This window comes from Halichoerus grypus, chromosome 14 (genome assembly GCF_964656455.1).
Source record: "Halichoerus grypus chromosome 14, mHalGry1.hap1.1, whole genome shotgun sequence".
NCBI classification, from domain to species: domain Eukaryota; kingdom Metazoa; phylum Chordata; class Mammalia; order Carnivora; family Phocidae; genus Halichoerus; species Halichoerus grypus.
The window spans coordinates 84,001,354-84,027,993 of NC_135725.1; the positions used below are offsets into that span (position 1 = coordinate 84,001,354).

Below are 26,640 nucleotides of genomic sequence, written 5' to 3' on the forward strand. Positions count from 1 at the left end.
CAGCCGGCCGAGTGCGGGGCTGGTAACTCCAGTTTCTAAGAGCCACGGCAGCCGGCGACCTACCTTGTACTCCAGGGTTTCTTTTAGCATGTTCTCTTCCTCTTCTGAGAAGTTCAGCAACACTGACACAGCTTTTATAAGGTGAAAAGCCTGAAACAAAGGAAGTTGTGCTGCCATGGGCCTTGGTGGGGATGGAGCGGGGGGGCCGGGGGGTCTAAGCAGCAGCGCTTCCCGGGCTCTGCTCCCGACGGGTGAGCAAGGACCACGGGGAGGGCGAGGTTGGGCTTTCTCAGGTCTAACGACAATGACCGGTTCTTTTTCTCCCCTCCATCTTTGGGGACCGGCGAGACCCCTGGGACATCCACGCAGCAGCTGCCCTGCTCTTCAGCAGATGCAGGAATGTGGGGCAGATTCAGCTCCCTGGACTCAGCATCCGCCCCCTTCTCGGCCCCCCTGCTTGCTGCAGCCCGCAGGTCAGGGCCCGCTGGGGAAAGGACGAGGTACCCACACTGGCGGGCAAATCAGAACATGGCAGAGGAAGAAAGAAATGGCCTTGGGGGGAAGCCATGCGAGGCTTGGACAATGAGCCAGGCACTTGGAACCCAAAAGGCAACTCAGAAGCCCTTTACCTCAGATTCTCGGCAGGACATGAATTTCAAAACCACGTGTTTCAGGTATTCAAAGTTGATCTCTCGGGCATCAGTCAGGTCAGCGTTATTCGTGACAGAAGGGGCCATGTTCGGCATCTCAGGGCCAGGCTTGTCCCGGACTTCAAACAGCTCGTTGTCGGGTCTGATTTTCTGAAAACCCAATGGAAAGATGCTACACTGAACCCCCGAGACAGGTGCGAAAACCACCCGCCGATCCTTTAGCAGGCCCGGTGCGCTAGCCGAGAGGGCCCCCCGTGGGAAGGGAGTGCCTTCCAGTGTCTGAAGAAGGCTCGCCCCCCAGGTGGGGTGGCCGCTGGCGAAGAAGGAGGTCATGTGGGGAAGTTCAGACATTTCCTTTACCCGGGTCAGGACACCTCTGGGGCAGGGAGCACCGCAAAAAGGGCAGAGGCGCTGCTCTCCCAGGTCTGGGCACGGCACGCGGCGCTCAGGTCATGTCACTGACTTCTCAGAGCTCAGGGCTCGGGGAAGGACGGCACATGCCCGAAGTCACACAGCTACTTTGCAGGGGCATGTTCAAGCGGGCAGGGCCACTGTCCCACCAGCCAACATCTGGCTTTCCAGAAACCTCCTGCTCTCAACGGGCGGGTGATGGGGGGCGCATCATCAGGCATGAGGCAGAAGAGGGGCACTTACCAGTTCCTTCTGGAGAGTCTTTTTGAGTTCCAGCATCCTCTGCTGCATCTGCTTTATGGTCTGAGACAAAGCCCCGCCCCCACAAAGAGCCATTCATCAAATGCTCTTTTCACCATCGTTAAGGTGCAAAGGACAACAGAACAGCCAGCCACCGCCTCGGGACCCCATACACCTGTTCTAAGATCCTGCCCTGTCTCCCCAGAGCCTTGTGTTGTCACACCTGTGTGCCCGGGGCTCTAACCCCTTCTGGCCGCTCTGCATGCACGAGCTCTCCGGGCCCTGCAAAGGCCACTGTCACACCCCCTCTGTGGAACGCTCGGGCCCAGGGCTGCCCCAGCCTCCCCACAGGGGCTTGGCCCTCAGGACGGCTTCTGGTGCTTGCTCTGGAAGGAGCGCAGCTGGAAACCCCTCTGGACAGTACGCTTTGTCCTTCAGAACTATATTTATGTGCCATGATCCCACATCACTGCTCTCCTGAAGTATCATCATTCTCAATGCTTATTTTTAACAGTGTAAGAGATCATGGTTTTTCTGTCCTTATCTAGTCTTTAAATTTTCTTTTATTTATTTTTAGTGAATTTAATTAGTCTTAAGTGTAATTTGTTACACACTCCAGTCATCACTAGAAAGGCTAACCTCTTTTCCCGATGAAAGCATTTACTGTATAATCAGCAATAAAGGAAAAAAATGTTAAATGTTTCTCCCAAGTCTCACAACTGTAACACCAAAATTAGTTTTTCCTGTGGACTTCTGTCTATGTCACCAATCTTGGATTCAGTAGCTAGAATTTTGTTTTTGTTTTTTTTAAAAGATTTTATTTATTTTGGGGGGTGGGCAGAGAGAGCAAAGGAGTGGGGAGAAGGGGCAGAGGGAGAAGCAGACTCCCTGCTGAGCAGGGAGCCCAATGCGGGACCCTGGGATCATGACCTGAGCCGAAGGCAGACGCTTAACTGACTGAGCCACCCAGGCGCTCCACTAGCTAGAATTTTGAATAGTGTTTTTCATTTATCAGAGTTTTCACACCTTTCCACAGATTTCCTAATTTTTTTTTTTTTTTTAAGTAAGCTCTACGCCCAGTGTGGGGCTTGAACTCATGACCCTGAGATCAAGAGTCACATGCTCCACCAACTAAGCCTGCCAGGTGCCCCCTTAATTTTAACCTTTAATGTGACAGTAACTCTAGGGGATGCCCCAGGTCTTACAGTGGGGCTGAGCCTCCATTTTTAAAGCGTTGGTCAGCTTTGCTTTCTCCAGAGGTATGTCCACAGTCTCTCCACAGAATGAGATGGCTCTGTCAGAGGCTCAGCTCCTATCAAGCACATTAAATGGCCTCCAATACACCCTATTTTATAAATGGTAATGTGTTGTTTCAGTCTGTTATTTTTTTTTTTTTTAAAGATTTTTATTTATTTATTTGAGAGAGAGAGAGAACATGAGGAGGGGGTGGGCAGAGGAGAGGGAGAAGCAGGCTCCCCACTGAGCAGGGAGCCCAATGCGGGGCTCGATCCCAGGACCCTGGGATCATGACCTGAGCCGAAGGCAGACACTTAACGACTGAGCCACCCGGGCGCCCCTCAGTCTGTTATTCTTTTGGCTGACCACGAGGCTGGACATTCATCTCAAAGTACATTTGCTATTTTATGTTACCTGATTTTCTAGGTTTTTGGCTCATGGATTAATTCACCTAACAAATACCGATTGAGTCCCTACTATGTGTTAGACACTGATCTGGAGGCTGGGGGAAAACAATAAGCAAAACAAGAAAAATGTCTGCTCTCAGGAGGGAAAAGTGCCGATAACCAGATATTAGTACATCAGAGGTATTAAGAGGTGTGGAGAGAAAGAGCAAGGTAAGGGCACAGGAGGTTCTGGTGGTGAGGGCTGCCAAGGGTAGCAGGGAGGCCTCCTTGACAAAATGACACCATAAAGGAAGTGAGGGAATTGCAGGAAGAATCTTCCAGACAGAAGGCTCAGCAAGTGCGAAGGCCCTGAGGCAGGAGGGTGCTTAATATTCACAGAAAGGCAAGGCCAATGTGGCTGAGAGGAAGTGCTGGGGATGGCAGAGGGGGTGCAGTAAAAAGGGTACCAAGGAGCCAAACCACACAGGGCTTTGTGGGCCCCTGCAAGGACTTGGCTTATAGAGAGAGGAAGTCATCAGAGGGGTGGAACCCTGGGGTGACGGGGAAACCAGTTAGAAGCCGAACACCAGCCTGTAGGGGAGAGACGATGGTAACCTGACCTTGGGTGGCGGCAGTGGTGGGGATGGGGAGCAGCTCAGTTTGAGTGTAGCTTGAAAGGAGAGCCAAAAGGACTGGCTAAAGGTGTGGCTGTTGCTCGTGGGAGAGAGACAAGGGTTGAAAATGACACCAAGATTTTTAGTTTTCACACTTACTGAGCTAAAGGGCGGCAGCCGGCGCCGGGCAGCACGGTGAGTTTGAAGTTTGGGTGGTTTAAGTTTCAGATGTGTTTTAGACACTGCCGCGGAGGTAGAGACGATCTAGGGCTCCCGGGAGCGTGTGGGCTTGTGAGCAGCGTGCAGCAAGCGACCGAGTGCCATGAGAGAGGAGGTCTGAGGGCTGGGCCCTGGGGCACACAGTGTTTGTACACTTTTCTCTATTTTACATTTCACACTAAGATTAAATGTGTGTGTGTGCACACGCAAGAGAGAGGAGATGAGCACTTTTTCCTTTTGTTAAAGGTCTAGAAAAATACACACCCGCAATCACACTCTGGAGGCCAAGCCATGAGCAGCCAGCACGCTTGACTTCCAGGGCCCTTGGACACCAGGACGGAACGAGAGCCCGCACCGGAGGGTGCAGAGACTGGCGGGGTGCGTGCAGTCATGGCATCCGCTGACCCTCTGCCAACTACCAGGAATGTTACAGGACAGCTAGCAAACGCTTTCATTCCCCCCCCCCACCCCTGCCCCCGGTCAAACCACCTGAAGACAGGCATCGCCGGGTCATGTCACGGCCGTGGAAAGGAAGTGAGAGGTAAGGTGACTGGTCCAACAGGACCCACTGGTGACAGCACAGGTGGCTGTGAACATCTGAACTCACAACTGCTAGAGCTCTAACACTCTGAACAGTATCTCAGCTGGGGGGAGGTGTGACAGGCACGCAGACAGGTGGAAAGACAGGAAGAAGGCCCTCTGCCGGAGAGGTAAGAGCTCCCCCAAGACGTGCCCAGGGGCACCCGCCTAACTCTAGGAAGGGACCGGACAGTTTCAGGCACAAATCAGGGAAAGTGCAGGGAGAGAAACAGCTGAGGCAAGAAGCACCCTCACCTTATTTTTCTCCAGAAGTTGCTGCTCCAAGTCCTGTTTCTCCTTCTGTAGCTGCCCTAGGTCCATGACCCCCACCTCACCGTTTGGGATTCTCTCTGCCGCTGGAAGCTGGTACATGGGGTCCTGCGTGGCCCTCGAGGTTACCTACAGGGTGGTGGCAGCAAGTTGACAGCCAGGCCAAGGTAACGGTCAAGCTAAGCTGCAGGTCCCTGGGGAAGGGGACCAGATCGGTTCCAAAGGTGCGGACTGATGAGCTCGAACAGGCAGCTGGCCAGGAACCACACCTGAACTGTGGAGATCCCGTCCAGTGCCTTCCAGAGGGACAATCAGCTTTCCCCGCAGCGAGCGTGCTTGGAAGGAAAGGGCTCTTAACACCTGAGCCCTGACACGTGGTGCCACATCCGATGGGCTCCTCGACACCCACAAGCTCTTGGTCAGTTAAGCACCCCCACTTTAAAGAGAGGAAGCTGGAGCACAGGGAAGTGACCTGCCCAATATCCCGGAGCTAGAGAGCACCAGCTGTGTCGTCCTGTAAGCCCGCCACCACCTTCCCACCGCCTCCCCGAGGCCAACTGCAGCGGTCAGCCGTGCGTCCTGCCGCGCCACGCCCGGCCCGCCGCTCCAGTGGGCACTTACGTGAGGCTCGGGCACTGAGAGCGTCAACCCCTGCTCGGGGCTGGGCAGCCTCAGCACATCATCCCTCGCGGCAGCCTCGGACTCCTCTGCCCTCAGGCTCTGCAGGGATTCCAGCTCACTCTGCAGCTGGTGCATCTGTGACAGGGCAGAGTCGTGACCTAGGCCAGGCACAGGGGGGCAACCGTCAGCCCGGTGACTCCGCGCCGCTTCCGGGCAGGGGTACCTGGTGGGGAGCAGGTCAGAAGGCTCGACGGGGGCAGACTCCTCACCTTTCTTCAGTTGGAAAATCTCCTGCTCTTTCTGGAGAATCACTTCAGTTTTTTCCTGCAGAGTCTGCTCCTTCTCATCTATGACAGCTGTGAGGTTAGCAGCCTTGGAGAGAAAGACCAACAGGACGAGGCTGGCAGCAGTAACCGCCTTTCCCCCAAAAGGAATCTCCAATTTTCCACTACCCAGGGTCCCCCATGAATCCCTCCCTGCAGCCCACAGCCTAGAACACCCCCTAGCTAAGCGCTGCTCGTCAGGGCACGCACGGGGCCGGAGCCCTGCACAGGAGCTTCCCCTCACTGCCCACCCGGCCTACGCTGGGCCTCCAGGACATGCGGCTGCTCGGCCTGGCCTTGCGGGTCCTGAGTGCCCGTCACATGCCTGGCATTTGATACATGTGACCTTGTCACACATGTCCGTTACACCTCCTGAAAGGTGTAATTATCCTCAAGTCTTTTCAGAGGCAACTGAGACTCACGTTTGTTAAGGACTTACTGAAGGCGGGGCCTGATGCTGAGTCTGTCTGAAAAGGAAGGCACTTCCCATCCTTCCCACTGACAGCTCAGCTGTCTTACGGTCTTGGGGGCCTGTGGCCAGTGATGGCCCCCTCACAGAATTAGAGCCCGGTAGGTGCCTGGATATGGGCTTTTCCCCAGGTGAGCTTTAGAACAATAACTGACCATCAAAAATCAAAAAAGACCTATCCTGTGGGGTGAGGATTTCTTTATAACACTTTTCTCCCACCTTCCAAAGACCTCAGGGGAATCACTCAGTTGCTGGCATTCCTGAGACCTAGGTCCAGCCCCTGTCCTGGACACAAGGGGAGGTAGGCTGGTCCTACCTGAGGCTGGAACTCACCACCACCCCCGGCCCCACCCCGGGCCCACACCTCTGGGTCAAGCGGGGCCTACCTGTTGCTGGAACTCTTCCCTCTGCTTCCGCACTTCGTCCAGGGCTTGAGCCATGGCGACACTCACAATTTCTCTTTGGCTCCATTCTTCCTACAATCCAGAAAACAGGGAGGAGATTGGGTCTCAAAACTCATTTCACAGTTTCTTAGCTGCACGCTACCTGAAGCCCACCACGGGAATACAGCCTTACAGGGCCAGATTAACGTTCTCACTGCTTCTCGAGGTTCCCAGGCTGCCTGCTCACTGCAATGCCTTCTGTAACCCTCCGGGAACTGTCCTGCTGGGCAACCCACCAGCCTCTCCGCAGATGGGCACACCGCGGAGGGTCGGTTATCCCCTGGGCACACCAGTCAGTTCTTGGGCCAAGGTTAGGGGACCGAGAACTTGGAAGAGAAGAGCTGGTCTAATGAAATCAACATGGAACACGAAGATCCTCAGGCCCACGTGAATGGACTAGTGGACTGGAGCAACCCAATTACAGGAAAAATAAGAAGCAATTACTGAATTGTAATAGGACAAAATGCCACAGACTCATCAAAATTATCCATTTTAGAGGAGAGAAAAAGGCTCTGAGAGGTGAATGTGCCTGAGGTCCCACAGCTGGTGGGACAGCCAGATTTCAAGCCAGCATCTGTCTGAGCTCAGAGCCAAGCCTCTGTTAGACTCTACCAGCCAGAATATTTTCTACGCCAAGCAGGGCTGCCTCCTCAGCCTTCCCCAGAGCACAGGAACTATCTCCTGACAAACACATCAGTTCTCTTCCCTGCAACGGATGCCGCGCTCACTGCTCAGTCCCCAGACTTCTCAGGCGCCTTCGTTCTGGTCAGGGACATCTGTTTTTCCGGTCTACCCAGGATCGCCCCAGTTTTGGGGGTAAGAGCCTCATCACTGCTCTTCCCCACTTGCGCCCTGCAGTTCCACGTGGTTCTGGTAGGGCTGCCAATAATGATATGCCCATTTTGTGGCTACAAGGACAAGCATATGATTCAGACCTGGCCAATCACAGTACCCCTTGGCCAAACTGACCTGTCCATGGGGTGGCTCTGTCACTTCAGATGGACCAATCAAAATCCCCTTTTATATCAGAATCCTTTTTAATATGGTGAAGCCTAAGGGGAGAAGCCCTCTTTCCTGAGCTAGCACGTTACCAGCTTGGAGCTGCTGTGGTGATGTCCACCCAATTTGCAGGCCGCAGTCTGCATCATTGAGAAAAGGAAGGCCAAGAGTTTGGGTAACTGACAGGGCAGGAAATAACATGATGCAGGAAGAAAAGAGACCTGAGGGCCACCCCCCCCCACCCCGCCCCGGTTCCAGTCGGACAAGTCTTGCTGGTTCTGTGAGCTACTTATCACCCCTTCGACACCTCCCTTTCCACTGGTGCCGGTACAAGTTGGTTCACAGAGGGGGAGGCCAGCCTCCTGGCCAGGGGCATTCTGGCTCCTACCATGGAATTGTCAGAATTGACCTTCCATTGAGTCCATCTCTAGTAAAGATGAGAAAAACGGGTGCCTGAATTCAAGACAAGGGACCTTACCCTACCTACCCCAGACAACACCCCTCATCAGAAGGCTCTGTTGACATAGGAAAAGCAGTTCTGAAACCCTGGCCCTGTGGGTGGAGGGTGGCAGAAGCCTTTTCTGGGGAGGATGAGAGGAGAGCTGGGACTGCGGACGTCTCAGAGGATGGCAGGCAGACTGCGCGGAAGCCAGGAAAGCGGGGGAAGGCAGGAACCAGACTCAAAGCTGCCCCCTGCCCGGCACTGCACGCATCACTTTTCCTCAGGGTCACACTGGATCCTCAGGCTAATCCTCTTGAAGGCAAGGGTGAATAGGTTCAGTTTAAAAAAAAAAAAAAAAAAAAAAGGAAACTAGATTCCTTCAAGAATGTGTTGGTGAGGGGCCGGCCGGCAGGCAGAACAGAGTCGGCATGGCTGTGAAACCCGGTCCGGGACCGCGGGATTCGGGGCCACCTGGCACGGCTCAGCCACCGGGCTCCCCGCCTCCGGCAGCCCTCTGCACCTGGGAATGCCTTCCCGGAGGGAATTCGAAATATGTATGTACCTAAAAATAGTGCTTCAAAATACTCAAAGCAAAGATTGGCCGAATTAAAGAGAGAAAGAGACAAATCCATGATCATAGCTGGAAGATTCAGCACACCACCCTTACGAACTGATGGAACAAGAAGACAAAAAAGAAAAATCAGAAAACACAGAGAAGATCTGGACAACCCTCTCACCCAACTTGATCTACGGAGCACTTACGGAATGCTTTCCCCTCACGGCGGAAGTGCACTATTTCCCCGGACACTACAGGCTGGGGCATAAAACAAGCCTCAATAAATATCAAAGAACTGAAATCAGTTCGTGTATTATCTGACCATAATGGTATTAAACTAAAAATCCAAGACATCGAGAACATTCCCCAAACGTGTGAAAATTAACCACACCTCCTAACAGCCTGTGCGTGTGCTGGTTTTCAAGTTACCGCCTATTGACCCCGCTTCCCCCTTTCATATTCTGCTTTGCCCTGCTATGCCCGGGACTCCACAAACCCCATTTCTGCCTGTCTAACTGGTTCCATATGAATCTCTGCCCACAGGAGGAGCTCGAGGGAGCCTGGAAGGCAGGGGGACAGAGCAAGAGACTTGCTCCTTCCTGTCCGCTTCCTGTTTCTGTGAGCAACGCTGCTGCACGGGGGCAGCAGAATTTCGTCCTGAAGTGCCAGGACGTGGGGCTGACTTCATTCACTGCCTTGTTCCCCCGACACACACCAGCACCCACTGAACAGCGTCCCCTGCTCAGAGGTCCGAGTGTCAGATCTGTGGGGCTCTTTGTCTTAATTCCTAAGATTAATAATTCCACCTTCTCTGCTTTGTTCCCTTAGTTGTAGCCATTCCTGCATTTCATCACCTTCGTGACAGCTTATGACTGTTTCTGTGCTGGACTAAAAACCTTACATGAGAACATGAATTCTCACTCAAATAACTGGTATGGTTCCTTTCTCCTGACTGGACTATGATGGATACACTGCAGGACAGATTTTCTGTTTCTTCTTGTGTACATTAGTTGCAATGATCATCACTCTTCATTCTTTCTTACTGCCTTACATCTTCCGTGCATCTATGGAGAATCTTCCTTCACCTGAATGATGCTCTCTAGCACTCCCTTTAGTGCAAATCTGTTGGTGGCTAATTCCTTGTTTCTGTTTTATTGGTTTTTCTAGTTCTACTACCATGCTGTGTCTGGATATAGATTTTAAAATTTATCCTGCCGGGGGGGCCGCGCCTGGGTGGCTCGGTCATTGAGCGTCTGCCTTCGGCTCGGGTCATGATCCCAGGGTCCTGGGATCGAGCCCCGCATCGGGCTCCTTGCTCAGCGGGAAGCCTGCTTCTCCCTCTCCCACGCCCCCCACCCCCGCTTGTGTTCCCTCTCTCACTGTGTCTGTCAAATAAATAAATAAAATCTTAAAAAAAAAAAAAAGAATCCTCACACCTATACCTGTGACTTGACAGCTTTCAGCAGTTTGGAAACTTCTTAGCTATTATCACTTCAGTAACTGCTGTGGTCTCAGAGCACCTGGGTGGTTCAGTTGGTTAAGCGTCTGACTCTTGGTTTCCACTCAGGTCATGATCTCAGGGTTGTGAGACTGAGCCTGCCCAGCGTCAGGCTCTGTGCTCAGCATGGAGTCTGCTTGGGATTCTCTCTCCCTCTGCCGTCCCCCCTGCTCTCTTTCTCTCTAAAATAAATAAATAGGGGCGCCTGGCTGGCTCAGCCGGTGAAGCGTCTGCCTTCAGCTCAGGTCAAGATCCCAGGGTCCTAGGATCGAGCCCCGCATCGGGCTCCCTGCTTGGAGGGGAGCAGCCTGCTTCTCCCTCTCCCTCTGCCCCTCTGCCCCTCCCCCCCAGCTCATGCACTTTCTCTCAAATAAATAAAAATCTTTAAAAAAAATAAAATCTTTCGGGGCGCCTGGGTGGCTCAGTCGTTAAGCGTCTGCCTTCGGCTCAGGTCATGATCCCAGCGTCCTGGGATCGAGTCCCGCATCGGGTTCCCTGCTCGGCGGGAAGCCTGCTTCTCCCTCTCCCACTCCCCCTGCTTGTGTTCCTGCTCTCTCTCTCTCTCCGTCAAATATTTAAAAAATAAAAAAAAATAAAATCTTTTAAAAAAATAAGTAAATAAAATCTTTAAAAAATAATAATTGCTTCAGTCTCACTTGTGCGCTCCCTTCTGAGCCCCTACTGACCTGGGATCAGGCACCTCCCAGGATCCTGTCTTTTATCATGCCTTTTCTGTATTTCATTCTGTCCTTCTTTCCACTTCACTAGTTCTCTCTTGAGTTCTAATCTGCTCTTAAACATATTGTTTTTTTTTTTAAACATATTGTTTTTAAAAACAACTTTCCTGAAATATAACAATATGCTGTGCATATTTCAAGCATGCAATGTGGTTAGGTTAGGGTGAAGCCGTCACCACAATAAAAACCGTGAAAATACTCATTACCCCCGAAAGCTTCCGCATGCCCTTTCCGAGTCTACCACATTCTTAGTTCCAGCTCTACTTTCTCTGGCTCTCATGTTCTAAGTTGTTTCCCTTTTAACACTGCTGCCTTTTAGGATAGTTTCTAAATCTCTGCTGAAATTTTCAATTTTGTCCTTTATGCCCTTAAACATATTAATATAATATCTGAGCCTCCTAACAGGTCTTCCTGCTTCTCTACTTGCTTCCTTTCCAGAACATTGTCTACAAAGAGCCAGAGTAATTGTTTTAAAACAAAACTTCTCCCTGCACCCTCTCAGGTCCCATCCCTCTTCAGGAGCTTTGTACTATCGCTCAATAAACTTTGCTTTGCTGCCCACCAAAACAAAACAAAACATCCCACAAAACTTCTCCCATCACTTCTTTGCTTAAAACTCGCAACTATTTCCCTGCCTGCCTCCTCTCCTCCTCTTCTCCCCCAGCCCACTAAGTGGCAGCCACACTGATCTTTGTGCTGTTCTCTGAACAAACTAAGCTTCTTCCTGCCTCAGAGCTTTTCTATTTGCTATTTCTTCGGTCTGGACTATTCCCCTCCCAAACATGCACACTGCTGGCTCCTTCTCATGATTCAGGGCTTTTGCTCAAATATCACTGAAGCCTTCCCTAGCCTCCATATCCAAGAGTCCTCTCCTCCCTGCTCTCTGTCCCTCACTCTGCTTTACTCTCTTCATGGCATTTATGACTACCGCTCATCTGCCATCTCTAGTTAGAGGCTCCACAGAGGGGAAGGTTCGTCTGTTTTGCTCAGATCCCAGCACCTGCAGTGGCACCTACAGGTACTCCAATGTTTGCTGAAGGCATGCATGGAAACAGACTGACTGCAAAGCACACAGCTCCCACCATTCAGCACTACTGCCTTAGCAGCTACCTAGCCTAGCAGAGACTATTACCGAGAACTTACTTAATGCAGACCCTCAGCTATGGATGTTCTGTTCTGTTTTGTTTTTTTAAACGGATCTTTTTTTTTTTTTAAGATTTTTAAATTTATTTATTTGCCAGAGAGAGCGAGAGGGAGAGAGCGAGAGTACAAGCAGGGGGAGCAGCTAAGCAAGGAGCCCAGTGTGGGACTTGATCCCAGAACACTGGGATCATGACCTGAGCTGAAGGCAGATGCTTAACTGACTGGGCCACCTGGGGGTCCCATGACGGATGTTCTGAGAAGGTCTCTGCCAAAAGACCCATAAGATCTCTGTGTCATGACCAACTTGGGCAAGTACTGCAATGATCCATCATCTAAGGGCTTCTTTGAAAGGGGACCGAGGACCCTGGAGGCCTCTAAGAAAGTGGCAGAAACTCTCTTTCCTTTGCATCCAGTTATGTCCAGGCAGAGAAGCGGGCAATGTCTGATTAAAGCACCAAGTTCTCAGAAGGGAAAGGTTAACAATCCAGTAGACTGTTCCTTCATCTCTACACACGGGCTCCAACGTAAACGGACAAGGTCCTTACGACCACGTAAGCCCTTGCTTTACTAGTCCCACTGGAAAGATCAACACCAGTGCTTTGACAGCATGACTTTCAGGCAGCTGCGGACGGTGACACAGAGGGGGAGCTCGTTGAGTGAAGTAAGACCAGCATCACCTCAAACTAACTATGGAATTTGGACAAATTACTTATACTCAGAGCCTCAGATGACATTAATTGCAAAATGAGCATAATTCTTCCTACCATCCTGGATCACTGAGAGGACGTACTGAGGTGACCGTTTCCAGCAAATGTCTCACGGAACTGTTGAACAAATGCTAGTTCACGCCTTCTCCACTCGGAGCACAGAACGTTCACTGGGCTGCTCCCAGTACACACGTAAGAGACAGGCCACCGCTGCAACACGCTGGCGCCGTTAGGTAAATACCTTTAGCTTCTTCAGTTCGAGTTGGTGGTGTTGTAAAGAACGTTCACATTCATTCTTACTTTCTTTGAGGGCTGCATTTTCTTGCTCCAGCTCTCTCTGCAAATTGAGAAAAGCACGTGTAAGAAGAAAAGGGCTTTCCCCTATTTCCCCGGGCACAGCCCTACAGACATGGAGCCTTTGAAAATGCATCGCACCCTCTGTGTCACTACAGGGGCGGGAGAGGAGAACGGGGCAGGGGTCAGAAAGAGCCAGGGGCACAGGCCTCACAAGAAGAAACATGGCACGGGACTCAGAAGCTGTGGAACCGGGAGGGGGACCAGAGAGCCGGAGGGGCCCCGAGGGAGGAACAAGAACACTGTGGAGACTTGGCGGGAAGAGGCTGAAGGGGCTGCACAGGAAGTGCCAGCAAGTCCCTGCGCAGCCCCAAAGAAAAGGAAAGCCATCTGTTTGGGGTCTTACTAAGAGCAGCCTTTTTACAGCCACTCTCATGAGCAGGTCCCTTGTTGGAAAAATAAAAACTGCTCCAAAAAAGTGGTTCCCTCGTTTAGAGGGGGGGCTGGGCCTCTCGCCGGCACAGACTTGGCAGCCCCGCCCGCGGGAAGCTGGCGCCCGCCGGGCCTCGCTCCCGTCCTCGCTCCCCACCTCCCGCTCCGCCGCCGTCCGCGCGGCCGCCCGGGCTCTCTCCAGGGCCGCGAGCTGCGCCTCGAGCGTGCGCACGCGCTCCGGGCACGGGCACTGCCGCTCCAGGGCCGGCGGCTGCGGGGGCGCGGCGCTGCTCTCCCGGCGTGCGGTGGCCTACGGCGGGGGGGCGACAGTTAGCCGTGGGGACGCCGAGGACCCCATTCTCTCCCTCAGTGAGCCAAAGATGGGTGGCCAGGAGAAACAACTCTCCTTCCTGATCTCTGGCCTGCGTGCTGTGGCGGTCCCCACTTGCAGCCCCGCCTCTTGCCGCTGGCCCGTTCAGCAGCCGAAGTCTGGGACTGGTCTCGGTGCTGGGGGGACACCTTAGGGCACCAGCCAGTCCCAAGACACAGCCCTCCTTCCCTTACTTGGTGCTGCTTTCTACGGCTGAGGCTTTCCCCGGGGAGGCAGTGTAGATCTCCTTCAGCTTATGATGGGGTTACAACCCGATAATCCCATTGTAAATTGGAAACAGAAGTCAAAACAAGCATCCCGGCTTAGCCTAGCCTACTTTAAATGCTCAGAACAGGGGCACCTGGCTGGCTCAGTCAGCAGTGCATGTGACTCTTGATCTCGGGGTTGAGAGTCTGAACCCCACATTGGGTGGAGAGATTATTAAAATAAAAACTTTTAAAACAAAATCTTAAAAAAATTTTTTTTTTAAATTTATTTATTTGACAGAGAGAGACAAAACGAGAGAGGGAACACAAGCAGGGGGAGTGGGAGAGGGAGAAGCAGGCTTCCCGCTGAGCAGGGAACCCGATGCCCGGCTCGATCCCAGGACCCTGGGATCATGACCTGAGCCAAAGGCAGACGCTTAACGACTGAGCCACGCAGGCGCCCCAAAAAGTTTTTTTAAAAATTGCTCAGAACACTTACATTAGCCTACAGCTGGGCAAAGCTTATTTTATACTGAAGTGTTGAATATCTCATGTAATTTATTGAATGCTGCGCTCAAAGTGAGAACCAGAAAGGCTGTGTCGGTACACACCACTTGTTTACCCTGTGATCACGCGGCTGCCTGGGAGACGGGGCTCCCTGCCACCGTGGCGCATTGAGGGAGAGTACTGTACTGCCCATCCTTAGCCCAGGAGAAGCTCACACTTCAAAATTTGAAGTACAGTTTCTACCGAAGGCATATTGATTTTGCATCTCATAAAGTTGAAAAATCACTAAGTTGAACCATCATAAATCAGGGACCATCTGTATAATACAGTGATGATGAACAAGGGCTTTGACCTAAGAAAGGTGAGGGTTTTGCCATTTATTAGCTGGGAGACCATGACCACTGGGTTAATGACCCAGTTTTTCCGAACCAGCTTCCTCTAGAGAATGAGGCTAATTGCACATGCCTCTTAGGTCTGCAGCAAGGACTAAGTGAAACACGGGCAGATACTTAGCACAGTGACTGGAACGGCAAGCGTACAATAAATACTGTTTATTTCTCTAGATTCTAACTCAACACCCCACCTGGGACTGCGACAGCTGGCCAAGCCCTTGCCATGTTCTCCCCAGAGCTGGGACCTGTTCTCCACAGCCCTGGCTGCAAGCCACCACCTCTGACAGTCCCAGAACTAGGCTGGGCCCTACGGCCAGCCGTCAGATGGGCATTAGCCAGGCTCCACCTCTTTGGGTAACTCGGATCCTCCAGCAGGTCCTGACTCCCTCTACCCGAAGCCGCCCGCTCACATCCAGCTCCACAGCTGTATCTAAGGTCAGGCCCAGAGACCCCACCGGAGTGAGTCTGGGACAGCTGCAAAGGCGTAAAGGTCAAGCATCAGGGGCCCAGAACCACTTACGAGCTCCTGAATCTGAGCTTCCTGAGCTGCCAAGACATCATCACTGTGCTTTAGCTTCTCCTCAGACGCTTGCAAACTCAGCTCGAGTTCTTTCACCTGAGGGGGAAAGACAATCCTTCTTTCATTCAAAAGAAGCTGAAGAGCGGTAACATATGGCTTTAAAAATCAAATCCATTTAAACTGTAAAACGGGTTCATTACAGAAAAGTTTTAAATTAGAAAAAAGACACCTATACATCTACTATTACACAACGCCACCATTCTAACATCTTTTCCTCTGGTGTATTTTTATGACCTTTTTTTTTTTTTTTTTTACAACTTTGTATACAGTTCTAGGAAAACTTTGTATTTTTCCTCCTCACTCAAGGTTCCTTCTGTGTTCCCGTGGGGTCTTCAGAACTTAGACTATTTCCTTCAAGGACACCTCACAATTTACTGAACCACTGCCTCCAGCACTGGCGGTTTCCCCACTCTCCCACCTGAGACCACGCAGCAGTTAACATCTTCACCCAACGTTCTGTGACCTGGCTTGAGCCACTTCCTTAGGATAGATTCCTGGAAGTGGGATGACTGCTCATGACACAAACTTGCACTCATTCCACAGGCATCAACCCCCACTGACTTTGCATGAGGCCGTGCGGCTGGCCCTGTGGACAGGACCCCGCCTGTCCGCCCAGCTGGATGTGGCTCTCCACCGGGGCGTTTTTATCTGGCTCGAGCCATCTTTGCCAATTTCCCTGTTAAAGTCTTCTTGTTTGCTGAATAAGGTCTGACCCTGAGGAAGCTTACTATTAAAACCTAAACACAAGGAAGGTTGCAGCTTTCTCGAGAAGAAGCAGGTACCCAACGAGAGGAGGACACTTTCAGGTCTCATGGATCCTCTTACACATTCACATGGAAGATTGAGCTAAAGCAACTCCCAGAGAGCAGTGTATTTCTACAGAGTTCTCGAGAACAGTAATGTTATTTGTCCAGGATCACAAATTTTATCAGTGGTAGAGCCAGAACTGAAACCTAGTTTTTTAAACTCCTGGGTTCAGAAAGTAGCTACCCAAGTCTCAACTTAGAGGCAGAGCTCAAGAAAGATTCAGATCCTCCAGAGGTTAAGCAAAGAGTTATCATATGACCTGGCAATTCCACTCCTAGGTATAAACCCCACAGAAATCAAAGTAAAAGCTCACACAAAAACCTTGTTCATAGGGGCGCCTGGGTGGCTCAGATTGTTAAGCATCTGCCTTCGGCTCAGGTCATGATCCCAGGGTCCTGGGATCGAGCCCCACGTCTGGCTCCTGGCTCCTGCCTCCTGGCTCAGCGGGGAGCCTGCTTCTCCCTCGCCCTCTGCCTCTCCCCTGCTCATGCTCTCTATCTGTCTCAAATAAATAAAATCTTAAAAAAAAACAAAAAAACAACCTTGTTCATAGCACTACACTAATGTTTATTTTTCACAACAGTCCATGGACAAATGAAGGGATAAACAAAACGTGGTACAGACATATAAAGGAATGAAAGCCTTTTTTAAAAAAAAAGCTTATTCAGCCCTGGGGCACCTGACTGGCTCAGTGGTAGAGTATGTGACTCATGATCTCGGGGTTGTGAGTTCAAGCCCCACTTGTGGCGTGGAGTTTACTTAAAATTAAAAAAAAAAAAAAGGCTTATTCAGCCTTAAAAAGGAATGAAATTTGGACACATGTTACAACACGAATGAACCTTGAAGACATATGTCAAGTGAAATCAGTATGATTCCGCTAATATGAGGTTCCTAGAGTAGTCAGATTTATATGGACAGAAAGTAGAATGATGGTTGTCAGGGGCTGGGGGTGGGAGAGAATGGGAAGTTAGTATTTAATGGGGACAGAATTTCAGTTTGAGAAGATGAAAACGTTCTGGAGATGATGGTGGTGATGGTTGCACAACAGTGTGAATGGGCTTCATGCCACTGAATTGTACCCTAGAAATGGCCAAAATGGTAACTTTTATGTCATGTATATTTTATCACAATAAAAAGATAGATATTCAGAAACAGAAATGAATTCTAATAAAAGAAACCAAGCTGTACTGAGAAATAGAGAACTTTAAGCATATTTATCAGGAAATAAGATTTTAAAAATGAGCTATGCACTTGCTATGGTCTGAATGTTTGTGTCCCCCATATTCATCTGGAAATCCTAATGTCCGATGTGATGGTAACAGAAGGTGGGGCCTTTGGGAGGTGCTTAGGTCATGAGGGAGGAGTCATCATGACAGGGTTAGTGTCCTTATGAAAGAGGCCCCCCAGAGATCTCTTACCCCCTTCCACCACTTCACACTCATTAAACTGGCAAACAAACAAACAAATGGCTGGACAAGGCAGCAGTGCAGATGCAGATACTCCAGGGGAGTAGAGCCAGGGGCAGCCCCTGCAGGAACGTCCTTGTCCTACTTAGTCACATTAGGTCATATGCATTCTCTGTCCTCAAGGTGACAGGGAAAAGGCTATTAGGTGCAGTGTAGCCTGTGGTGACAGAGGGGCGGCCAGCTGGATGTCCAGCATCTGGCAGATAACCACAATGTGGAGCAGTAAACACAACGACGTGGACACGGACAGAGTGGAGCGGGTGAAGGGGACGGTGTGTGTGAAATATATTGCTTACGTAAATTCACACACATGCACACAAAACAAGGCCGCCCATTTTAAGGTAACCCCACAACACAGGGATCTGTAATAACCCCATCAGAATGATTTCCTGTGGGAGGGGAGGCAACGAGGATAAAAGAGAATAAGCAAGAGAACAATGTTGTGTGGAACAATGGCGGCGATGAGGCAAGAATGAAGAAGATGACTAACAGCCACGTGTAAGTAAGAGCCGAAACAGTCCCTTCAAGAAAACCTCTGAGCCCAGGGGATTCTCCCTCAACGATGTCGTCCAACCAGGCTACCACCCAGAACAGGAATCCCTGGGAGTGAGGTCAGTACCCGAGTCTCCAGGATGTCAATGGCCTTGGCCTGGCTGCTTCTGGCTGCCATGAGCTGCTGTCTGGTAGCCTCCAAATTCTGCTCGGCAACAGTTTTCTGTAAGTTGAAAGAAGAGTAAAAGAAAACAGTCACTTTTCCATTGAATAAATACTTACTGATGTCTACCACATACTGTGATTTGCCTGAGGCACAGGGGACACAAATGCATTAAAAATAACAGCTGAGATAGAATTCATATATAATGAAGTACACACAGATAAATCTGACACACTCCTTTGACCTTGAGGCTGAGGCAAAAGACTAACAAAAAAACAGAGTGCAATTAGTGCCCGCAAAGATGCGTAGAGCAGGCCACTTACCGCCTTAGGAAAAGTGGGTGCTTCCTAATTCACAGGTGGCCGGGGGGGGTACCCAGGCAGAGCGATGATCAGAGGAGTCGTGAAACAGCCTGGGACATTTGGAGAGCTACGACTTGCAAAAAGCTGAAGTAATAGTGGATTCGGGTCAAGAAATAAGACTAGAGCAGGCAAAGGGGCAGATCATGGGAAGCTTTTTATGCTGCCGAAAAGAGTTTGAATTTAATTCTGTAGGCAATATTTTTTAAAGTGGGGTTGTCCACACACTGGTGTTAGACTAACTTGGTGAGGTCTTACACTGGGCCTACTGAAAACAGGATGTCTTGGGGCAGGAACATACACTCTAAACAAACTCCCCAAGTGCCTCCTATGCACACTAAGCTTCATAATAATGATGATGGCACAATACTAAGGATCATAATATTAATAGCTGAAATATACAGAGACCCTACTATGTTTCAGAGTTTCATTCTAACACTTCACATATTGTAACTCCTTGAATCCTAACAATTCTATTGTTTGGTACAATTATCCACCCTATTTCACAGAGGAGAAAACAAACACAAACAGATTAAGTTACTTGCTCTAAGTCACCAACTAGTAAGTAGAAGATGCGAGATACAAACCTAGGCAGTCTGATTCTAGAAATCATTTTACACCCCAGAAACCATGCTATACACACTGTAGACTGCAGGGGAGCTGGGGAAGAAGGTTAAGGGAGCAAGGCGGCCAGGAATTCCAGCTCGGCAGTGGGCGCGGAAGACCACCTCAGGGGTGAGGGAGGAGATGGCTGCTGGGGAGGCCAGTCTGGAGACCTCTGCTCTGGACTAGGCTAGAGTTGCTGGAAGCCCAGAAGTACAACAGTGGCAGTGGAGATGGAGATGTTCAGTTGAAATGAAGACAGTGAGGATCTAATCTAGGCCCAAGGTCTTGGCTTTGTCACCTTTGTCACGGTGAGGTCAGTCACTGGGATACAAAGAGGAGGAGGAGGAGAATATGGGCAGACAATGGGCTCAGGCCTGATGAGAAAGCAAGTTCACCTACACCACTGGGGAAAAGGTCAATCTGCTCAACAGCCTCACTCAGCAAAGGAGGGTCCCCTCCCTGCCGAAGGCGATTCCTGCTCACGCCACAGGCAGACAGTAACGATTTTCCTTGGCCACTGGAAAGTGCAAAAGGGTGGAAGAGAGCAGGGCGGTAAGATAAGACAGCCCGGTGGCATAAATTACCAGTTGGGGTTCACTGGTGATTAGGTTGCTGTTTGTTCATAGGCATCTCTGAACGAAGCTCTCCCTTTGCTGAGGAAAACATGGTACACACAGGTGACAGGTGGCTGCTTTTGCCATAAGCAGGACAGTCTGAAGATGGAGGGAGTGCTCTTCTCTCCCAGCTGCTTGTGGACCTTCTGGCTCTGCAACTCTAGGACTGTATGAAATCTCCAGTGTTCCCACTCCCTCCCCAGCAGTGGCTGTCCAAAGAGAGCTAGTTACCTCTTTCAGCAGTTCCTGCACATGTTCTTCTCCTGATAAGTTCTGCTCTAGTTTCTTCTCCAAGGATGAGACCTTCTCCTGCAAATGGGTGATGAGTTTTTCCTTCTCTTGAGTCTCAGCAGTGGCCTGCAAGTGAAAGCAGAGATTACATTACACTATAACCCTTTTCTCCCTCCCACTTTCTGTCTCCTCTTGGACCATCACATTTCCCCGAAATTGTGTTCTCAACTGCCTCTCAGAAGAACACACAGCTAAGAAATCTTCCTTGAAAAGGGACACAGAAGATGCCAGACCGGAACCCAGCACGACCCAGGCACCAGTTCAGACCTAGTGCAGCAAGAGGCAATCGCCCATTCAACTTAAGCAACTGATGATGTGGGAAAGAACAAGGCTATGACCTCAGTGGAACGCAGCCAGGACCTTGAGAAGATGCTCCTCTTCTTTAAGACAGTCCGTTTGTACTGTCATGATCTACTACCTTCTACTCTCACTAAGCACACATTTAATTCTATTAGTCCATCCAACAGGACCTACATCTTTAGCCCAGATGCCAAACTTGGCAGAGGTAATCCCACTCAAGAAGGACCCCACAAGCACTACAAATGACCAACAGAACAATGTTGCTGGAAATGTGGGGCTGGATGAAGCAGTAATGATGCCAACGTAGCTGACTTAAGGGCTAAGAGAGAACTTCTAAAACACAGGATCACATTCATCCTGGCTCCCAGCACGGTGACCAGGGCAGAGCCACTGTGCACCTCACACCCTGGCCCCAAACAAACAGCTATCTACTTGATCTCAGTCTATCTCTTTAGCAACGATGGCAATGATGGTGGCGGCGGCTTGGAACTTGGCTTCTCTCACTATTACCAATCTTCAAATGCTGCTTAATGTCAAAGCAGAGGATCCAGGAAGCTTTGATTACACAAGTTCTTAGATCCCCAGTGGTCCTTGCATACAGTGAAGATGCCCATTCTCCTCTCCAAAAAAAGTTCGTATAGGGGCACCTGGGTGACTCAGACGGTTAAGTGTCTGCCTTCAGCTTGGGTCATGATCCCGGGGTCCTGGGATTGAGCCCCGCACTGGGCTCCCTGCTCAGTGGGGAGTCTGCTTGTCCCTCTTCCTCTGCCCCTCCCTCAGCTTGTGATCTCCTGCTCTCTCTCAAAATTTAAAAAAAAAAAAAAGTTCCTATAGCATCAACTCTTACTGTGAAGACCTGTATCTCCTCACAAGCACTCTACTTCCTTACTTTATGCTTCTTTTGATCTATCTCAAGCTACTTTCATGTTCAGCTTGGAGCCCAGCCAATCTCTCCTCAGAATAAAATGTAGCAACTTGGGCTTAGGATTTTAAGAGGAAGCACTTGCCTGCCATTCTAAATTTTCACAGGGGGCACCTGGGTGGCTCAGTCAGTTAAGTGTCTGACTTTGGCTCAGGTCATGATCCCAGGGTCCTGGGATCGAGCCCCGCATCGCGCCCCTCACTCCCCACTGTCCCTCACCCTCTGCCCCTCCCCCTGCTCATGTTCTCTCTCTCAAATAAAATCTTTAAACAAAAAATTCTCACAGGGGTGAGAGTATAGGTAGCAGAGGGTTCCAGAGATTGAACTCTCTAGATTCAAGTTTCCATAGTTCAGGAAACTTTTATCAAGTCTATACCATGTGTAGTCTTCTGAGGATACAACCAGACGTAGTTCCTGACCCACAGAAGCAAAGTGGCTGGTGGTAAAGACACATATACACACAATTAATTATAAAATAATACAGGCATGCTGCAACAGAGGGACATACAAGGGCTACATCAGAGTCAGGAGGGATTAACTGTTTAAGGAAATCAGATCAGGCCTCCTGACGAGGCAAGTCCAGGGAGAAGGGGGTTGGGGCAGAACAAGCCTGGGTACAGTGCAGCACATGCAAAGAGGTGAGGGCCAAGTTCAGCATGACTAGGAAACTGGGAGAAGAGGTAAAGACAACTCCCAAGTCTGTAACTCAGATGGCTGGTGAAATGGTAACATGATACAAAACAGAGAACACGGAGAAAGAGTTTGATAGGAAAGAAAAACAGTTTGGCCATGATGACCAATCATGGTGGGTCTCTCACTAATAATGCGATAATCATAATGTGTAGCAGGGTGGTAGCAGTGGTAGCTAGAGTCAGCAGAGCATGAGGAAGCACTTCTCATGCTCCCTAGTCCTTCACTGTGTCCATTTAGAAGGAAACTGAAGCTTAGGAACTAGCCCAAAGGCACATACCAGTGATAAATTAAAGATTCAAGCTCAGGTCTTCTGGAGCCAAAACCTGTACTCATTCTACTACACATCAATGTGAACTTGAGAGATACAGGTGACTCTACTTTGAAAAACCAAAGTTTTGGTGTTAGGCAAAGTCAGGGACAGAAAAAGAATCAGTCACCAATTTCTATTTAGTCTTCTTGTACACCATATCCCACATGGAGCCCCCCGTCCACTCTGGATGCTTTACTTCTAGCCCCCAACACCTTATATGCTACGGCTAACATTATCCTGAATGGTGAAAAAGCTTTTCCACTAAGATCAGGTGCAAGGCAAGTATGTCCCCTCTCATCAATCCTTTCCAACACTGTATTAGAAATCCTTGCTAATGTAATAAGACAAGAAAAGGAAATACAAGTACATAGATTGGGAAGGAAAAAAAAGGTTGGGGGCGCCTGGCTGGCTCAGTTGGAGGAGCGTGTGACTCTTGATCTTGGGGTTGTGAGTTCAAGCCCCACGCTGGGTGTAGAGATTACTTAAAAATAAAATCTTCAAAAAAAAAATTTGCACTTTTTCAACTTTTCTGGATAATGCCTAGTTCTTTTCCATAGTAGTTGTAGTAATTCACACAGTCCCATCAGCCACAAATAAGAGCTTGCTTGGCTTGTTCTGCTTCCTTGCCAACATGGTATATTATCAAACATTTATTTTTTGCCAGTCTAATGAGTATGAAATATTATCTCAACATGATTTTAATTTGCTTTTTTCAGATACTACGAAGTAACACTATCTTTTCATGTTTATTGGTCATTATTGTTCTTCTGTGAAGTACTCATTCATTTCTTTTGCCCCTTTTTCTACTGCTCCTTGATTTTCTTTTTCTCCTTGATTATAGGAGTTCTTTATATATCTCCTGGCTGCCATGCTGCCTTGTCAGTTATATGGGTTACAAATGTCTTCTCCCAGTTTTTGCCTTGTCTTCACACCCTTTACAACCCTCTTCTGATGAAAATATGCTCTTATTTTTAGTACAGTTGAATTTATTATTTTCCTTTAAGTTCACACTTTTGCTTTTTTATTTTTATTTACTTTAAAAAAAATGGTTCCCCTTTCAGTGGGATTTCCATTTTATTTATTCGTTTTTTTAAAATAATTTCTATACCCATCATGGGGTTTGAACTCTACAACCCCCAGATCAAGAGTCACATGTTCTACTGACTGGATGAGCCAGCCAGGTGCCCCCACTTTTGCTTTTTTAAAAGACCAGAAACACCCCAAAGTTGATGGGCAATAGGATGGATAAATTTTGGTAACTTCATACTATATAGTTGAGAAAAGAACAAATTATAGCTGCATGATCCATATGCATGATTTTTAGGAATACAATGTTGAGCACCAAAAAACAAGTTTTAGAAGAATACCTACAGCCCAATTTATATAATTTTTAACAAGCATGAGAAACAACAGAAGATACATACTGTTTAGGGATAAAATAACAGCAAAATTATAAAGCAAAAAAAAAAAAAACAAAAAAACACAAAAACCCAAAAAACCGAAATGGAACAGTTTCTAGATTCCTTACAAAAGAAAAAGAAATGGAACGAAACAGTGAATGGCACATGGGGAACCTCAAAGATAAACATATTATTCTTTTTAACCAGGCAGTTAGCTACCTAGGGGTTCACTGCCTTGTTATACTCTCTACCTAACTTATTAATAAACGTTACATCTATTCAGTAACGATAAGGACAACAAAAAAACTGACTCCAAACTCATGACCTTTGTGGTAAAATTGTCCTTCCACTGGTGCTCTTAGCTCAATGACTGACACTATCAGCCACTCAGTTGATTAATTCAGAAATCACCACCAAAACTTCCTTTTCTCTTGCTCCTCCTACATCCATTACATTAGCAAGTGGGTCAGTCTCCTCACTATTTCATAAATCTGTCTACTCCCCCATTATCTTCACCACCACTCTTGTCAAAGCCACCATCTTATGCCTGGACAGGCACAAGAGCTTCCTAACTGGAAACCCATTCAACGTTTCCTCCTCAACCAATCCATCCTTCTCTCACTCAGTGTGTCCTCTCTTCCAGTTCCCTGAATGTGCTTATCCTTCTACTGCCTCAAGGTTTCTGCGTTTATAGTTCATACTGTTCCCTGTTCCTTGCTTAAAATTCTCTCCCACTGCCCCTCCCCCTCCACAGCTCAACTGTTACTTCCTCAAGGGATGTGTTCTCTGACTCCAGGGCTAGATCTGATCTGATGCCATTAAAGGATCCTACAACATCCTGTAGTTTTCCTTCACAGCACACATCACGGTTTGCAATTATATATTTATGTGATTACTGATTGATATGACTTCCCCTCTGGACTAGAAGTTCCACAAAGGCAAGGGCAGTATCTGCTTTTGCTCACCACAGTATTTCTGACACCTGGCACAGAGCACTAAGCGGGGCACACAGGAAGGCTCCAATCATATTTTTAGAATGAAATGAGAGAACTTATTAGTATAACCAGTCTAGAAAATTATTTTTTCCCATTATGAAATGGTTCGATGGTTCTAATTGATATCAAAGGGTTCCCTGAATCCCAAAATTTTGTGTATGTTATCCCCCCCACCCCTGTGTATTCTGTGCCCTTCTGCTTTCTCTGCCTCCTGCTGTACTATCCATCTTTGAAATTCCAGTTCCTCCAGGAAGAGTTCCTTGACTCCTGTGCTGGAAATGCACACCCTCCCTATGGCGTATCTTTTCCATTACAAAATGTATTTCACTTGTTTGGGACTTGTTGAGAATTTGTTTTCTTATGGTCACAGGAGGTTTGAGTTCTATAATGAAACTGTAAGCCTCTGAGAAAACACTCTTGAATGTCTAGATCTTCAGTTCACTGAGGGTAGAGACCTTGTATCACAGTCATTCATATACGTGAGATCTATTTACTGGGTGACCCTTGTTGGGAGGCAACACAGTCCAGTAGGACAAGCATGAGTTCTGGAGTAAGACTTGGGTTAGGGGGCACCTGGGTGGCTCAGTTGTTAAGCGTCTGTCTTCAGCTCAGGTCATGATCCCAGGGTCCTGGGATCGAGCCCCGCATCGGGCTCCCTGCTCGGTGGGAAGCCTGCTTCTCCCTCTCCCACTCCCCCTGCTTGTGTTCCCTCTCTTGCTGTGTCTCTCTCTGTCAAATAAGTAAATAAAATCTTAAAAAAAAAAAAAGAAAAGACTTGGGTTAGAATCCAGCTTTGTCATTCACTGCTGAACTCTGAATGAGGTATATAACTTCTCTTAGTTTCCATCTGGGCATCTGTAGATATGCTAAAACCTAGAGGGAAGGGGTATACAACTTCTCATCACACAAATCTTACTCTACTGTAATGATGCTGTAAGTCTCTGCTGTGCTTGAGATTAGCAGTTCTCAAGGGATGAGGGTAGAGTTGGTCATACCACCCACCAGCGGGTGTTTTTTCATATGATGGGAAGGGCGGGACTGTCAATGCCTGAAGGATGCTACTGGCACTAAGAACCCAGGGGCCAGGAAAGCTAAAGTCCTGCAATGTGAGGGACAATCATACAACTGTTGTATTCAAAACGGTGAGAAGAAACCTACCACTGAGAAACACTAGTCTACAGTCAATAATACTTTTTATTCTTCTTTATAGTCTCAAAACTTAGCACAGGCCTATAATAGGAGGGCAATAAATGCATGTTGGCCAAATGAATGAATGAATTATAAAGATTATCATTTGGAACAAACCGGATTAGGCCACATCAACCATGACTGTTAACATTTTCTTATGCTCAAGGTCCACCATGTAGTACTTAGAAACAAATTTGTGCAGATCAAATGGTGTGTTTTGAGACTTCCTGCCAGGACAATACTGACCTCTTCTGTTCAGCGGTGTGGCCACTTCCATGAGAACACAGCCTGGCTAGATCAAGAACTAGGGCCACACAGACCACATGAGAAACAGAAGTTTCAGCAGCCACCCTGAGACAGAAAATCCTGATGGCTTTAGTTTCTATCCCATTGATGAATCCTAGCAACCTGGATCCACCCCTAGCGCTCTACTCACCTTCTGCAAATCCATGGAAAGCTGCTGAATGAACGCTTGGAGCTCTTGTTCCTTTTGCTCCAGGGCTGAGACCTTATTTTCTGCACCTGTTTTTGAAGCTGTCACATGATCTCTTCATTGAAAGAAAGCAGACAACAAACACATTTGGAAATCTCATCTAAGAGACACTCTTCTACAGGAAAAATACAGATGTTCTTTATATGTCAGGGTTGCAAATGTCAGGCATGTGCAAATTATCAGTGGAGAAGACTCCTTGGCTCTTTCTGAAGTAGAA

General features: G+C 48.8%; 1 protein-coding gene across 6 annotated transcripts in view; it reads right to left on the bottom strand.

Moving 5' to 3' along the window:
* GOLGA1 (golgin A1) overlaps window positions 1-26,640 on the bottom strand; it is a 44,327-nt gene that overhangs the window by 2,554 nt on the left and 15,133 nt on the right. For 5 of the 6 annotated variants that reach the window (XR_013443842.1, XM_036112925.2, XM_036112923.2 and 2 more), the window contains 12 exons: window positions 26,367-26,478; window positions 20,063-20,188; window positions 18,217-18,312; window positions 15,265-15,360; window positions 12,785-12,880; window positions 6,405-6,494; window positions 5,496-5,598; window positions 5,227-5,384; window positions 4,591-4,734; window positions 1,305-1,364; window positions 630-800; window positions 64-150 (listed from right to left, as the gene is read on the bottom strand). Coding sequence is in view for 5 of the 6 variants with exons in the window: in XM_036112925.2 (XP_035968818.1) it covers window positions 64-150; window positions 630-800; window positions 1,305-1,364; window positions 4,591-4,734; window positions 5,227-5,384; window positions 5,496-5,598; window positions 6,405-6,494; window positions 12,785-12,880; window positions 15,265-15,360; window positions 18,217-18,312; window positions 20,063-20,188; window positions 26,367-26,478 (1,339 nt within the window). In the remaining variant the exon portion in view is untranslated. The remainder of the gene's footprint in view (window positions 1-63; window positions 151-629; window positions 801-1,304; window positions 1,365-4,590; window positions 4,735-5,226; window positions 5,385-5,495; window positions 5,599-6,404; window positions 6,495-12,784; window positions 12,881-15,264; window positions 15,361-18,216; window positions 18,313-20,062; window positions 20,189-26,366; window positions 26,479-26,640) is intronic. The other variant, XM_078061752.1, reaches the window with a different exon arrangement.